At 45.8% G+C, this 16,953-nt stretch overlaps 2 protein-coding genes across 2 annotated transcripts; one reads left to right on the forward strand and one right to left on the reverse strand.

Moving 5' to 3' along the window:
• The first annotated feature begins 6,951 nt into the window (after positions 1 to 6,951).
• Positions 6,952 to 9,028, forward strand: LOC119304002 (protein SRC2-like). The gene has a single exon (XM_037581167.1). The coding sequence runs from the start codon at positions 7,022 to 7,024 to the stop codon at positions 7,811 to 7,813; it is 792 nt and encodes a 263-aa protein (XP_037437064.1). The 5' UTR covers positions 6,952 to 7,021; the 3' UTR covers positions 7,814 to 9,028.
• A 204-nt stretch (positions 9,029 to 9,232) lies between these two features.
• On the reverse strand, positions 9,233 to 15,625 carry LOC119304001 (respiratory burst oxidase homolog protein B-like). The gene is made up of 9 exons (XM_037581165.1): positions 14,800 to 15,625; positions 14,543 to 14,699; positions 14,350 to 14,398; positions 13,869 to 13,982; positions 12,895 to 13,713; positions 12,574 to 12,785; positions 12,275 to 12,457; positions 10,821 to 11,332; positions 9,233 to 9,562 (listed from the first exon to the last, which is right to left on the reverse strand). Exons 1-9 carry the CDS (start codon positions 15,401 to 15,403, stop codon positions 9,453 to 9,455), a joined length of 2,760 nt encoding a protein of 919 aa, XP_037437062.1. The 5' UTR covers positions 15,404 to 15,625; the 3' UTR covers positions 9,233 to 9,452.
• Positions 15,626 to 16,953: the final 1,328 nt, after the last annotated feature.

Raw genomic sequence — 16,953 nt, forward strand, 5'->3', positions numbered from 1 at the left:
TCACACGTAGGTCTGTGGATAGCGAAGTACCGCTTATATATTTTCTTTTGATCTTTCTTGTTTTCGTATTAAACTTTTAAAAATAATAATATTTCAAATTCACAAATTTTATTTCATATTTTACGAACATTCTTTGATTTCATCGGTATTTTTACAATTTCATGAACAATGTCATGGATATCTTTTGAATTCACAAAAATATTTTTAAATTTGTGAACATTTTTGAATTCAATAAAAAAACTCAATTTCACAAACATTTTCTCGAATTCATGATTTTTTTGAATTTTTGGACCAATTTTCAAATTCATGAAAAAATTTCAATCTTGTGATTATTGTTTAATCCCATGATGTTTTTACAAATTTGAGAACAAGTTTTAGATTCCAGAATTTTTTGAAATTGGAAACAATTTTAATAGGAACTGATGGAAAATCAGAAAATAGATAAAAAGGCATTCAAAAGAATCAAATTGTGAAAGAAACAAAAAGAATGTTTGCTGATGCATATATTGGTATAGGTGGCGCGTATTTCCCCGTCACCCAGGGTCATACGCACATCGCCCACATGCCTCTATCACCACTCATTTTGCGACGTATGAACAGATGACATCAGTAGGAATCTTTTTGGTTTCGGCTTTAAAATGTTTTATCTCCTAGTTAAAAATTCGAATTAAAAATCCATTTTCACCATTAAATCCGTCTCGACGAGATCTTCAAAAGTAGAAGCCATGTTGATATGTTTCGACAATTTTGTTTGCCCAAACGTTGGCATGATGTTTACACTGTAGTTGCCATAATGCTTAAACTAAAATTGCGATGTGGCAATTTTAGTTTGTAGAGCATGGCAATTTTAGTTTTTTTATGATGTCAATTCCAGTACTTTGACCATGAGTTTTTTTTTGTATGAACCATGGCAATTTTAAGTGCATGTATCATGGCAATTTTAGTTTATGGTTCATGACAAGTCTAGTTTCTTAATTCCCCATTTTATAATATGTCAAAATTACTTTTAAATGTAGAAGAAAATAGCTGAAACAAATCATAGCAAATTCAGTGTAAATATCATGGAAATTCATATGCAATAGACATGGCAACTTTTAACCTCAAAAAAATCATCGAAATATATTGATATGAGATCTAGTTTTGAAGATCTCTTTGCAAGGGATTTAATGGTGAAAACGGATCTTCAATTGGTTTTTTCATTTAAGAGATAAAACATTTTAAAAACTAAAAATCCAAAAAGATTCCCACATGCATGCATGCAGTGACATGTCGCAGTCTGTGTGTTATAGGCCGTGTGGGCGGGTTTGTCTCCCAACACACGTGTGGGCGTTAGCGTTGTCTTTTTTGAATACTAGCACATATGTCTGTGCGTTGCAACGGGAAAAAGATGTTTTGTGCAAAGATAATGTCTCACACCACCGGATTCAATATGAAGAACATGCTGCCGGGCATAATCTCACAACACAGCATCCTTCTACAAAATAAACATAAAAAAATATAGCCATGTTCATCTTTTCGTTGCCGGGCATAATCTCCCACGGATTTCATTTAATATAATCCTTTTTAATGGCATTTAACTATAATCCTTTCATTAATTACCATGACGTCCTCATCCGTTTTAGTTGGGAATCAAATTCTTCCTTTTCTAATTTATTAGCCCAACACATTGAAGCCTACATATTCTTCCTTTTAATTATCCTACCTTAGAATTTATTAAGATCACAATAGTTCTCTTAGTTATTCCACTGGTTTACCCATAATCCTTTCTTTAATTAGCCATATTCGTTTAAATATTTTATTCAAGCCCACAATCCTTCCTTTATTAGCTCATTCGCTTAATTAGCTTGCTCTAAACATGATGACTACCACTCGTTTATTTAGAGTGAGTTGGGATTAGTAAATGTGAAAAGCGCATATGTTGTTGGTTGTTATATCGAAGAGCTAGACAGGAGGTCCTGTGTCTAATTCCCACAGTGTTGATTTATTTTGATCCAATTGTTTTTCGCGGTCTCTATGAAAGCCCATAAAAGGCCCATCAACATACAAGTACCTGGCCCAGATCGCTTAGCGTGTGTAAACCAAACGAAAAGGACTAAACCAAACCAAGAATACCTATTCCTTTTAATAGTAGGTATAGATATAGATATAGATATAGATATAGATTTTGAACATCCTTTTGAAATTTATGAATTTATAAGAAAGAAAAAGAATAGAAATAAAAAATGGAAAAAGAAAAAAGAAAAAAAATACTGGTTAAGGTACTTGATAGATGGTTCTCAAAACTGGAACGAGACCCATCCGTTTACCGCTGGAATGGGCAGTGCACTTAGTCGCTCGGTTGCTTGTCTGGGACCTCCTATTGGGCGCCTTCAGCACCAGGTAGCCTTTCCAGCGGCCACAGCTCCCCATGTCCAGCGCCCACAGCTCGGCGCCCGTGTCCGCAACCATAGGCCGGCCCATCATACACGGCGAAGCGGTTGCTTCATTTTGCCGTTCTAGTTCGCTCGATCAACGTTTGACCGATCGACAGTTGACCAATTGATTTGTCAGCCGTTGACTATTAAAAAAACAAAAAACAAATTCCAAAAAAGAGAAAACATTTGAAAAAGCGCATATATTCAAAAAAAGTTCATAAACAGCAGAGTATGGAAAAAAATTCGAAAAAATTGATAAAGTTCATAGAATTCGAAAAGTTCATAATTTTTTGGAAACAAGTTCGTCAATTTAAAAAAAGTTCATCCACTTTGAAAAAATTTGATCAATTTTGAAAATAAGTTGACCAATTCCGAAAAAAGTGTATCACTTTGAAAAAAAGTTCGTAAATTTCGAAAAAAATAACCAAAGGAAAAAATTCATCAATTTTGGAAAAAATTTCATCGATTTTGGAAAAAAGGTTCTTGCATTTGAAAAAAGTTCATTCGCAGTGGGATAAAGTTCATGGATTTTAATTTTTTTTGAAGAAAAAACTGGATAAATTCACGGGGTGGAAGAAACTTAATAAAAATTTAAAAAAATCAATAGAGAGTTCACATAACTAGAAAAAAATCATGAAGTTGAAAAGGATTCACAAACTTGAAAAAATTTCACGAATTTGAAAAAGGTTTCATATTTTAAAAAAAATCACACATTTGAAAAATCAGGAAAAATAGAAGAAAAGAAAAATGAATAAAATTAAAAATAAAAGAAAAACTGAGTAAAACCAAAGAAAAAAGCGACCAAAACCAAAAGAAAAGGAAAATCAGAGTCTTTTTTTAGCATTGCATTTGATGCACAACACAAGGAAAAAGAAGAAGAACTACGACACAACAGGTGAGGTGTCCTAGGTGGTTATTGCGTTTGGTGTTGAACGTGCAGTTCGCAGTTCGAATTGCACATACGCCAATTTTTTGAAGGTTGCAAAACTAGAAAAGAAAAAAGAAAAATGGGCCGAGCCCAAATCGGAGTCGGGGGTGTGTGCCGGTTTGCACAATAGGTTGCATCAAATAGGATTATCCATCGTATCGTGTTTTCTAGGTGACACACAATGCGTCAAACTGTCAGCGCTTAGTACATGACAAATCCCATTCGGCGCCTTAAGCGCCTGTTATAGGGTTTTGTGCAAACCGGCACACACACCCCACTCCGACCTGTGCTCGGCCCATTTTTCCTTTTTTGCAACCTTCAAAAAATTGGTGTATGTGCGACTCAAATTGCGAACCTCACGGTTCAATATCGGACGCAATAATCACCTAGGACATCTCACCTATTGTGTCTTAGTTCTTCCCTTTTTTTTTCCTTTTGTTGTGCGTCAATATAATGCTAAAAAGGAAGACTCTGGTTTGGCCACGTATTAATACGAGTGGACTAGGATATGTAACCATGGGTTGGCCCATCATACACGGTGACGCGATGAGCACTTCCTTTCGCAACTTAATATCTTCGTTCATCATCACAACGACGGTAGATGGCGTTGTATTCTTATTCTCAACGTGTTCGGTGCTTTTTTTTGTTGCTATTTTGCTATTTTTAGAATTGTTCCAGTTTTGCTTCCAGCATCGCCGTTTTCATTTCCATGTGTCGCTATGTAGCCGCTATATTTGGCCACCTTAGCTTTATCATTTTCGGCTCATGACCACTGATTCCGCTACTTGGCCTCTGACTAAGTTTCCTTGTTGGACGCAGTTGGCACTTTTTCTTAGAGGGCTCACCATGTATTAGAGTGGAATAGGATATGTATAATACATTTTTTTTCCTTTTCATTTGGCTTGGCCACATATGTATAACCTTTAACTTCTGCCATGTTTTATCTTCTATATCTAAATAGGTAACCCTCTCAACACGCAAACATGACACCACAATGTGCAACATGCATGGGAAATGACCCACCACAGCATACATCCAATATATGGAAAAAACCACCTCAACATACAAACATGCACGAGAAATAACACACCACAACACACAACCATGCATAGAAAAACCACCTCGGCATACAAACATGCACGAGAACTCGCATTCTATTATGATATTTATATTAATAAATATTTTACAACTATACAACAAATCAAATACAATAAATAATATGTATTTTGAGTTTTAGTTCTCATTTTATTACTCAAGTATTTATGTTCCACACAGTCAAATCTCATTAAAATATATTGTAAAACATCCCCGCAACAATCTGCAAGGTATCATCTAGTATGTAAAAGAAGAACTCTAGCTGGTTCGTGTAAAAACATCTAGCATTATTTATTACCGATTATTTGAGGCTCAACTGAACGAGTCCCTTCATAATTTTAGGTTAGGGTTTTTAGTGTGTATAGAATATAATTTATGAGAGGAATGTATGAAGGGACAAAAAGTTGTATATCCATTTTTAAAAAGTGTATATGAAATAGATCTATCGTTTGTTATGGCGTATTGTTCAAGGAGCCTCCGAAGTTCCTATATAAAAAGAAGGGAGACTCCTAAGAAATTTTCTAGGGTCAGGTTTGTTGAATATGTAATACGTAAGTTACATAATAGGACCTCTTAAATTTTTTATCATTTGTGACCTGTCAAAAGATAATTTGTGGCTATGTAACTTATAGTATTCATTCACATATTGGCGTTTTGTCTTTACTAACAAATGGTCATATTCGTTTGAAAATTTGCAAGCCAACAGATAGATGGACTTGCGTTTTGAATTTTTATGTTCGTTTCTCTTCCAGTTTGGCGTACAAATCTCGTTCCAAGGAATCCAACTATTTGTCCGGGCTAACGCGATCTGGAAGACCTGGACTCCTCTCTGTTGCAAAATACATGTTCACCTGGCTTGCTGTCCGGAAAGGGATTTGGACTGTTGACCGGCTTATCTGGAGAAACCTCCCACGTAATGGGAAGTGTGTGCTTTGCGTTTCCTTGCCACAGGGCGCGAATCGTCTTCTGGTGGGCTGTGTTGTTCTAGTTTTACATGTAATAGGGTCCTTACTTGGGTTGGCCTCGCGACGGTTTCACCTGCTATTGGCAGTGCTTTTGAGGGTTGGTGGGGTAATGATAGAAACAGAAACCCTCATGGACAACAAAAGAAATTGAACAACATTGTCATTTTGGTCGCTTGGTCTATCTGGAAAGAATGCAACAACAGAGCCTCTGAAGAAAAGTTCGTCCATTTGAATCACTTGGTCGACAAAAAAATGATGCTCATATCTGGTATAGAGCTGGGGCTAAATGCCTCGTGCCCCTTTTTGATTAGGGTCCTTGTTTAGTGGTTTGTGAGCATGTTCTGTGCTAGGCTTCTAATTTATATTAAGTTGTATACTATATCTTGAGGACTTTGTAGCTCTTCTTCGATAATTCAAACCTGAGCTTGGGCACATCTCCACCCGGTGAATAGTAATTTTAAAAAATAGTAAAAAATACAAAAAATATATTTATCATTATTTTCGCATAGAAGATGCTCAAGTGCGAAAAAATTCAGGGTTAATGACATTCGAGGAGCCGTACACAAAAAAATCAGCTCCGAACATTGTGGGTTTTCAAAGATTCTTATAGGCCCAAATTTTGTTACTTTTGCCACAACCTCTTTGAATTTCCAAACATCTCCAAATTTTGCGTGCACATTGCGACAGTTCAGTTTTTCTAACATTTTTGCTATTCTTTTTACCGATTTTATTGTTCACATGCGAGAGCATATGAGCCTGGCTCCAACCGCTGCTCTCGCTCTTCTTCCTCTTCTATTATATTCACATGCAGCTCTCTTGCATGGCTCAAAAAAATTAATTTATATTTGTAGAACCCATAAAAAGGAAAAAAAAAGATGAGCATGGGGTGTATGGGAATTGCAATAAAAATTGCTCTATGTATTCTCAAAGTGATACTACATTCCTGGATGTTGCATTAATGTTGATTAAAGTGGTTTTCAAGTTAATGCGGAGTAAGAGCGGTTGCATTAATTTAGTCATGAATCGGAAACAAAGAAACAAACCCAATAATGCGGCATTTTGAGACCTCTTCCAATGCACGGGTGCTCAGATGAGGTGCTAAGCACATTAAAAACTTGAGCAACTAAAGCCCCCAATGCATAGGTGCTTAACTTGTTGTAGCTAAACTCCTTCATTTAATGATTTAGCAACTAAATTCACTCATGCATTGGTGAGTTTCTTTCATTTAATTGTTTTGCCTAGGTTCATGTGCTTAGGCATTATTTCTTTCTGGGGTCATCACATTCATCTCACTCCTCTTAATTACCTTACCACATCAACTTTTTTGTCTACATGGTAGCCTTAGCATCTATACAAAGTGGAGCACGGGAAGGGCCTGAGGTGCGAGACCAACGCTAGGCCACACAAAAAGACACTTCTAAAAGAGTCTCAAGCCACCAATTATCTAATCTATTCTTAGTTTCGATTTCAATGACAAATCCACACATAGCCACTCCCCTTTTAAGTAGTCACATCACGCCAATGTTCCAAGTTGAGGGGCCACTTTCAGAAAAAGTCCCTCCTCCTCCTCCTCCTAGCCCTACATCCCTCAACCATCTCGATTCCCGGCGACGTCGGCCATGTCATACCAGACCCTTGAGCTGACGTTGATCTCGGCGAGCGATCTTAAGAAGGTGTCATTCTTCTCTCGCATGCGCGTCTATGCCGTTGCCTCCATCTCCGGGGCCAACTCCTGGATGCCTACCCATGGCACCCAAGTCGACCACAACAATGGCCAAAATCCCACATGGAATGCCATGCTCCATTTGCCGATCCCTGCATGTGTTGATACTCGCGGGCTCGCCCTCCATGTGTTGCTACGCTCGGAGGCGCTCCTCTTCGGCCACCATGACGTTGGTGAAGTATTTGTGCCCCTTAATGATCTTTTGGCAGGCACAAATAACACTAATGACCCAAAGACCATGAGCTACCAAGTGCGGCGACCCTCGTCTGGCCGTGCCCACGGCGTTCTCTACTTGAGCTACAAGTTCACCGGCATCAAAGCTGCTTCCGCAAGCGCTACAGATAACAAACAAGGGCAGTATGTCAAGTACTCTGGGGGCTCTGAGGTGGCAATGCCCAAACCCATGGTGCCCGTCACCGCATACCCACCACCGCATGCCACATTTTCATACCCACCGGGTGTACCTTACGGTGCACCAAACGCAGTGTATCCACCACCGTACATGTATAATACTGCTCCAGCACCGGCAACAATGTATGGGTATGCGCCAGCAACGACTATGGCTGCACCAGCAAGGCATGCGGGAGGGATGGGAATGGCTCAGAGGCCCGTGGTGGCGTGGAGGTGCTGCTTCAAGGTGCAGGTATGGTCGATCTGGTCTCCGACGGTCGTGAGAGCGCGCATCTGATGCATGCTTGGCTGCGGGCGGCAGCCATGGTGGTTGCAGTCTCGGGCGGTGCACCTCCTTTCATTGTTGGCATGGTGCTCAGCAGGGCACGGCGGTCCGCTGCGTCCGGTGGCTCAGCTCTTGGTGGCCTTTCATGGATCTGGAAGCTGGCTCTTGTGTTTGGTCGTCGATGCTCTCCGCGAGGTGCGGTTGGCTACGGCGGCAGCTCCTTCGTCGACGGGCTAGTGCGGTGGTGGTGGTTGGTGGGCTTGCCGGTGTCGGTGTCGGTGCGGGATGATGTGCGGTCGAGGTGGCGTGGGAGCTTGGATGAAGACCCTGTCTCGGCTTTGTGCCGTGGCGAGCGATGGCGGCGGTTGTGGCTGTCGTTGACCTTTCTGGAGGCATCGCTGCTTTGCTGCCACACCCGTAACGCACGGATCCGGCCATCTCGGCCTCTCCAGGGGAAACCCTTGATCTTATGATCGGACAATGGCGGCGTCTTGGTGTCGTTTTCCCCTCTTGAGGGCTTTGTCTCAGAGCTCAGCATCGGCAAGCGGGACAGGTGGTTTGCGGCGGTTGTGGGGTCCAGGCTTCTGCGGCAACAAAGACGGTGGGAGCGATATCGGCGACGTGGCAATGGTTGAGGTAGTCGGCTCTTCTCCGGCGTGTCCGCGGGATGTCCTCGATTTGTTTGCTGCTATGAAGTCGAAGCTGTTGCGGTGGGGTCCTGTGGTGTACAATGACTGGTTGCAGGTGGTCCTTTCGGCAATATCCTGTGGCACCAGTCGTGCCTAGTTTTGTCCTTTACTTTCTTCGTCAAAGTCGGAGCTGCGTTGTTTGGTCGCAGGTGGCTGTTTGGCGCGGATCTTCATTCATCTTCACTCGGCCTCTACAATGTGGTTGAGTCGACGATCGTCTATGACGAAGTCGGAGTCGTTTGCTCCGAGTTTAGGGATGGCGATGACGTCTCTAGGAGAGGAGTGATGACGATAGCGCCTGCGTGCTATCTTGACGAGACCCTCTTTGGAGTGGTATGTGGGGGGTATCTTATTTGTGCCGCTTAGCGGTTGTGATGGTTTTTGCCCGGTTCTTCATAATTAACTGGGCAACCTGGTTTTTGGTTGGTTTTTTTTAATTTGGAAGAGCAAAACAGGCATTTCGTTGGAACTCTGAAGGGATTCCTGCTTCCAACATTTGCTCGCTGATTTGCAGAGCAATTAGCACAGAACTCCCTGAAGGAATTCCTGCTTCCAACATTCCCTCGCTGATTTGCAGAACAATTAGCACAAAATTCGCACTGCACTTCAGTTAGGCACGGAGATTGATTAAAACATTGGTCAGACTGTATACTGATCATGGATGTTGATTAAGAAAGTTGCAAATTTTGTGCATGCAACTTCCACACTGCTTAAGTGTATTGTTATTCTTCTAGGCAAAAGCTGACGAAATCTGATCAAACTTGTCATAATCAACCAATACCTACTTTGATCTAGTCCCTCTACTTTTCATAAGTACAAGGCTTGCTATGTACTAAATCAACACATTCAATATCTCCTTTGATCTAGTCGCTCTACTCATAGGAATAAGAACTTAATATGTACTGAATTAACACACTTTCCGCAAAAAGAACAACTTCTTGTGGCTGGGTTGCCTACAGAAGTTAAAAATTCTCCTTGTGGAACTCGAATTTCGTGTTTGTCTTTCTCGAGAAATCTTGCGCAAGGTCACGCAGCTCCTTTGTTAGCACCGGTGCACCGCAGTAGAATACTCCTGTGATATCCAAGAATCATAGAGTAAATGCTAATTCAGAAAAGTAATGCTATGTGTGTGCATATATAACAATGTTGATTGATCGATCATGTAATTCTTAGAGCAAGAAAAGAAAAATAACAGAGCCGGCTGCTCTCTCTATCACATTGATATGTCATCTATAGTCAATCTAATAGCACATCTCATTCTCTCACGAAGTTTCTCGAGACTCTGCTGCAGTGGTGCTGCAAATGCTATCTACAACCCATTTCTCTTCTCTATCCTCTCCTTTCTCCTCACCCTCAACACAAATACGATATGGCTACTCCTATAGCCTTCTTACCTAACCCTATTATGTTTGCTGTTAAATCCTAGCGGTAAAGGTTGAGGCGTTAAGATCATGCCTTGCCTAATATGACCAAGTTAGGTAAGGGAGAATATTTGAGGATGACTTTTGGCACCCAAGCTTGTCTACACCCGACATGAGCAGTAATTTTTTTTAAAAAAAAAACTGATTTTTTTTTACGCCGAAGATGCTCAAGTGCACTACAAGCATGCAAAATTTTATGGACAATTTGAATTTACTGTGCATCAGGGAGTAGATGAGCATGAGCTCATCGATGGATTGTAAGAATCTTATGTGTATATGCTACTGAGGTTAATTAATTTATGGTGAGGAATCTGAGATACCTCATGCATATATTAATTGAAGTTCTATCCAGACTTTAGACTGCTCAAAATTTCTTTAGTGGTTGCAGCCATCAGCAAGTAACAATGATCGGTTGGCACCTAACATGTGGCATACCTATCATTTTGCATACCACTCCCAAAATTTGGTTCTACAATGGAATGGTTTTATGTGCTCAGCATTTACTGTTGGGTGTAGCTATCAGCAAGCAACAGTAATTGGTTGGTTCAACCTTGGCTACTCCCTATCCATGCCAGTTCAAGTTGAACGCATACACCTTCGATCCTGACAAGGATCATGCATGTCCAACCCGGGTTTTGCATAGAAAGTTAGGCCATCGCTATACACTTAGGTTCAGTCTAGCACCAGGAAGTTCCTCTCACAGCGACCCACGGGAGGAGAAGTCGTACAAGCATAAAACAAATCGATATCGACTTTCACGGTCTCTTCGACCAAATTTCGACCATGCACGTGTGAAGAAACTACCGAGAAAGCATGAAACTTAACATGGTACTTCCCGAGCATGCTAGCTAGTTATGGTACCAACAATTTGAGTATGGACGTGTGAAACAAAGAGAGTTTGGTACTTACCGACACGCTGTTCACGGTGGTTGAGGGCGATACGCTTGTAGACGTTGCGCCAGTTTGGTCGGGCAAAATGGGTCTTGACACGGGTGCCGGAGACGATGTCGACGCCGTTCTTGGCATGGTTGAGGGACTGGAGCATGGCGATGAGCGCGGACCGGGCGTCCCCGTCCTCGTAGACACTAGTGCAGTAGTTATGGAGCTCGATGACACTCTTCTTGTCCGACTCAGCTATCTCGTCCATGACGCCGCGGAACCACTCGAAGGAGCCTTGCTCCCGCGTCACCCAGTAGAAGTAGGCGCGCCGGGTCCGGAACGACGAGGCCGACGTGCTCGCGTCCCCGGGGTTGCCGGACTCGACGTCGCCTTCGAGCCGCTTCATGTTGTTGATGATGTCCTTGATGATGGAGATCATGGGCGTGGCCCCGATGCCCAGCCCCACGAGCAACACGATGTCGTATTGCTTGTAGTCCTGCGCCGGCGCGCCGTACGGCCCGTCGATCAGCACCTTTGGGAAGCTGCAACACAATCACATTTTGTAAGACTACTACATTAAGTTGCAGTGATTTTAATTTATTAGGACTGATTGACATGATCAAGACACCAATCACATGGGGAACACACATTGATATCAGATACTAGTAATATTTAAGCAATGATTTAACAACCGGAAGGGAGAATGTTCTTATTCTATCCTCAACCGATGGCCGGCGACCCTCCACTGAACAAGTGGCCGGATGTGTTTCCACCTCCACCGGGAGGGCATTAGCAGTCACTTTCCCCAAGATACTGTTAGACATTGCCAGTCACTTGTCCACCCACCCGTCAGTTGCGCCATATCCTAGCCGAAACGGAATCGGCCATAATATGGCTGCTATATATGCACAACAATGACAAAGATCAAAACTCCACTCCTACGCAGAGACTTTGCCACTGACTCCGGTCTGGACTGTATGTGGATGTTTAACGCACTAGTAAGAAACAGTAGAAGCATCATAGTTTTATTATTGTTACATGTTATTAGTTATTAGGTCCTTGGTTAGTCAGTGCAAAATTTAAATTTCCTCCTCTGTTCCGAGCTCTTCTGACCGATTTTTTTAGAAAAAGGTAATGAAGAATTAAAAGTCAGAGGAGGCGGCTAACGAATAACGTCTCGTGCCAAAGACGCATAATACTAGAGTGCGTACAGATTTCTTCCAGAGGTTCAATTTCATATGTTTTGACTAGTATATTATATTTGTTGGAACAATCCGTACGGAGTGATGCTTTGACACATGTGTGTGTGGAAGCGTTCGTGGCCATCCACCACCACCTACCGCCGGACCACTACCGGAGAGGCAGAGGCCGGCCAGATTGGACCACGCCAAGGGACCGACCCGCACCGCACATAGAACAAAAATTCCGGCCGGAATCCGTTTCAACGGAGCAGAAGACGGAGCAGAAGAAACAAGGGGCCGTACCTCGGGTTGGACATGGCGCCGTCGCGGTCGTACTCGGCCCGGAGCAGGCCGCTCTTGCCCTCCGTGGGCGGCCGGCAGACCTTGGAGAAGACGTTCTTGAGCTCCCGGGTCCAGTCGCCCAGCGTCCGGATGTGCACGCTCACGTAGTCGTCCTGCGGCGCCGACGTGATGGAGAACGGGTGCCTGCACGTCCATCAATTCATTTTTTTTGTTAATTAATAATTGTTCGTGCGTACCTTCATGATGATGGTCTAATATAATCTAATGATTAGAGTTGCTACATAGTGAATTAGCAGTACCATTGGAAGGGCGAGACGGCGGCGCAGTTGACGAAGATGTACTGCCCGCTCTTGTACCGGAACCCCTGCGGCTTGGACAAGTGCAGCGACAGCACGTTGCCGGGGTACACCGCCACCTTGAGGATCTTCACCGGCCGCACGCTCGACCGCAGAGCCCGCGTCAGCCGCTCGCACGCGTACATCACCATCGGCACCGCCAGGTACATCCACGTCTGCACCAACATCACATTCATTTTGTTCACAGGCAGGTGTCATCTTTACAGTTCAAGGTGGAGCGAGCACTGATGCATGAGACTGGCCTAAAGATGGATGGATACGTACCGACTTCTTTTGCCACTTGTGTGTGAGGTAGAGGAAGTGGCCGTGGACGATGAGCAGCGCGTAGACGACGACGAAGAGGTGGTGCGAGTACCAGAAGGCGTTGAACCCGGTGAGCCGGTTGAGCGGCTTGGGGAGGCTGAGCCTGCCGCGGCGGAACCACGGCATGGCGAGCGTGAAGGCGATGGCCATGAGCAGCAGCATCACCAGCCCCGTCCACCCCTCCGTGCCCTTGACGAACCACCAGTAGTTGGGCGGCTGTTCCTTGCCGAAGAAGGGCTTCATGGGCTCGTACTCCTCCTCGGTGGCGTGCAGCAGGCGCGGGAAGTCGCACGTCAAATGGGAGATGATGTGCAGCCCGGCGCCGACCGAGATCCCCGCCGCGATCACCTTGTGGAAGTTGATGTTGTCGTCGAACGGCACGAACCGCCCCGCGGCGGTGCGGTTGCGGAACCACGTGATGGTGTTGCGGCACACGGGGAGCAGGATGAGCGCCATGTTGAACTTGAGCGTCTCGGCGCCGCCCTTGGCCACGCACACGCAGTAGCCCATCACCTTGAACACGGCGCGCTCCCGGTACTGCATGAACTTCCAGGTGAAGAGGCCCCCGCAGATGGAGAGCCACAGCAGGATCACCCAGCAGCGCCGCCAGTTGTCCTCCACGAAGTAGCTGGCGCGGCGGTACCACCGCCGGAGCGGGTTGGGCTCCGCCGTGGGCCGGAGGTGCTGGCTCAGCATCTGGCTCAGGTTGCGGCTGTTGGTCGTCCCGATCCCCATCGACTGGCTCGGCGCCTGCAGCAGCAGCATCTCCAGATTGTACAACTGCAGCAAATTGATTCATTGACAACATTCTAATTAGTTTCATGCAACACCGTTTGCAGCAAAACAGAGCAGCCGACCAATCTTGCACATACTACTACTACGAATCATGCATGCCATTAAACAAGAGAAGCACGGCATTGCCAATGTTTAATTACCTCGATGTAGCCGAGGTTGTTGGGGTCGAGCTCCTCCATGATGAGCCGGGCGTACTCCTCCGACTGCTCCGAGACCTTCTTCAGGTTGTTGGCCGCTGCGCTCAGCGTGATGATCTGCACGACAGATTACCAGAATAACCGTCAGTTACAAGGTCAATCGCCGGATATCAATTGCTCGTTACACGATTATATTCGAGATCACGAAAGAAATATTTGGCAGGTTCGGCAGGCCAGTGGGAGCTTGCAGGACAAGGACATGTCGAGGTCAGCATAACGTGTGGTGGTGGATGACATCGACGCCGACGTGCAATGGCAATCAGGCAAAGGAGAAAGTCGCAAGTACTAGTATTCAAGGACAGTCACTGATCGTCGAAAAATCGGTCATGGCAGCCAGAAGCTCTCTCTTTGACCGAACCCGAACCTGAACCTGAACGTGAACGGAGCAGTGAAATTGAGAGTGGTGGGAATGGATCTGACTAACCTCTTTGACCTCCTCCTCGGTGATCCTGCCGTCAGCGTCCTTGTCGACCCTGTTGGTTGATTAATTGGTTGCGTTAGTTCGTGGATTGATGGTTCATTTAGTCGGAATGATAATCAAGTACAGTTCTTATTAATGAGTGGTAGTAAGTACTCGTGGGATTAATCAGTGAAATTTGCTGGTAATAAATGCGTACATGTCGAAGAAGGTCTGCAGGCGGCTGTCGAAGCTGGTGTCGGAGATCTGGTCCCAGAACTCGAGCAGCTCCGCCTTGCTGATGCTGTCCCCGGTGATGTTCCGCCGCCTCGCCAGCGCGTCGAACAGCTCGCCGGCGAACGCCAGCTCCTTCATCCCTGCGAAAAATTTCGACAGTAATTAATCGACCACGAACGAACAAGGAGTAGCATAATTTTGATTGATGCGAGAGGAAGCAGTTGCGGGCGCGGTGATTACCGATGCACTTGCCGAACTTGGAGCGGTGGAGGAGGCCGTTCTCGGCGAGGTCGTCGAAGCGCTTCTCGACGGCGGGCCAGCCGGCGGAGCCGTCGGTGCGGCTGATGAACTTGAGGCCCTTGAGCGCGTGGGCCGCGGCGGACTTGGACTTGTCGACGCGGCCGGGGCCGGCCCCCCGGCGGTTGACGGAGGCGAGGCGCCGCAGCTCCTGCGAGACCTGCTTGATCCGCGTGGAGGCGGTGCGGAGCACGCCCTGGCCGTAGGAGGAGGAGCGCTTCTCCAGCGTCTGCGCCAGCAGCTTCACGTCCGAGTCCTCGCCGCCCGCCGCCGGCTTCACGCTGTGCACCGCCACCGAGTCGTCCCGCACGTCCAGGGTGATCTCCACGTAGTCGTCGTCGTCGTCGCCGCCGCCGTCGTTCCTGGCCCGCGGCGCCGGCGCCCCGTGCGGCGCCGTGAGGGGCGCGGACACGGACTCGGCGAAGCGCGCGCTCTTGCGCATGGCGGAGCGCTTGGCGCCCAGGGGCCCGCTGTGCGGCACGATCCTCTCGCCCGCCTCCACGATCTCCCCCGCCGCCCCGCCCCCGCCGCCCGCCCGGTTATGCATGGCCGCCCCGGCCGCCGGTCCTGGCTCGCGGCCGGTGGAGGAACTGGTTGGATAGGAGGCGTAGACGGTCGTGGATGAGGGAAGAGTTGGACGCGTCTGGTCTGGTCTGGTGGTGAGGTGATGACTGATGACACAGGAAGGAGAGACGGAGTATTTGTATTCGACTAGTCGTGCGGCGCGGCCGGCCGTCGTCTTTTCTCCTTTTTCTTTTCTCGATTGGTTGATTGATGATTCTTGGGAAAAATGGGGTGCGCGCTCCTTCCTCGCCTCTTCCTTGTTGCTTTTATGGGTGCTGCCTCTTGTTAATGCAGACGAAGTGATTGGTTTTATTAGCGGCGTGAGGTGGGGTTGGTGGCGCGTACGCGTGGAGAAGACCAGACAGAGACAGGGTAGGTGTGCTGCGGGATTGGACCGCAATGAGCAGCGGTCAACAGGCGGCTCCCCAATTCGCACACGAGTCTGGGTCAACACAGTTGACATGATCCGCTCTGGCTGTGCCTGTGCCTGTGGTGAAGAGTGATCCAATGACCTCGTCATACTCTAATACAGTAAAAGTTATTGAAATCCGTTATAGGTTAAAAGTAAATGATCAAATTCGCACGGGAATAAACGAATCTGCGTCAACAGATCTGTTGACCGGGAAGTAAGATATGACAGAGAAGAAGCAACTTCGCAAAAAAAAAAAAAAACAAGGAAGAAGCAAGACGCAACCAACCATAGTTTAACAACGAGTGAGGATAGACATGGGAACACACATGCATGGGGTGGGGATGATGAAACTCTGTTTTCAGAAACGTCACGGATTATGCCACGCCAATGGTTTGGGATGGATCCACCCATTAAATTTCAACGCCCGTGTTGAAATTGGTTTAGAACGCCCAAATTCCGAGCGCGGAAGTGCTTCCATGGGTGGCCAGTTGGACGACCGACGGAATTCCATCGCACCAACAATTTTACCGTGGGTCAAGGGAGAGATCCAACTACATCGACAATGACAACCATGAGGACGAGTGATTGAGCGATAAAAGCATGTAAACATGATCACGAAAGTGCATTATGAATAAGTATTTTTTTAACAACTCCTAATAATCGTATTACATGAACATTGAGGTTTTGGATCTTGGATGGCTCTATCGTTTCCGCTACGAATCGAAAACCATGAAGCATGTTGGATTGCCGACCATCACCTTCTTCATAAACGGCCTCGTCAGCTGCACCTCCTCCCATGTCTTGATGTGTGGGTACGTATCAATCAACTCCGCATACTTTGTCGACATAGAGTAGAGCATGGACGAGAAATGACTGGGGTTGGCAACACTAATGAAGGCCCTAGACAGATACTTGTTGCTCGACAACTGCATCTTACGCCCAACAACCTTTTCAACTCCTCGATTGTCTTGTCGACGAAGCAAAATCTAGACCGCTACAGGAACGATGGTGCCACAAAATTTCGACGCTCGCCTCCATTAGAGCGATGGAATCTAAATTCTGTTACCTAGAATTGTCTAAAAGAAATTGTCATTTAACCAAGCCCCGAAAACGTCCGCTGT

The sequence above is a fragment of the Triticum dicoccoides genome, chromosome 5A, assembly GCF_002162155.2.
Source record: "Triticum dicoccoides isolate Atlit2015 ecotype Zavitan chromosome 5A, WEW_v2.0, whole genome shotgun sequence".
Lineage (NCBI taxonomy): Eukaryota > Viridiplantae > Streptophyta > Magnoliopsida > Poales > Poaceae > Triticum > Triticum dicoccoides.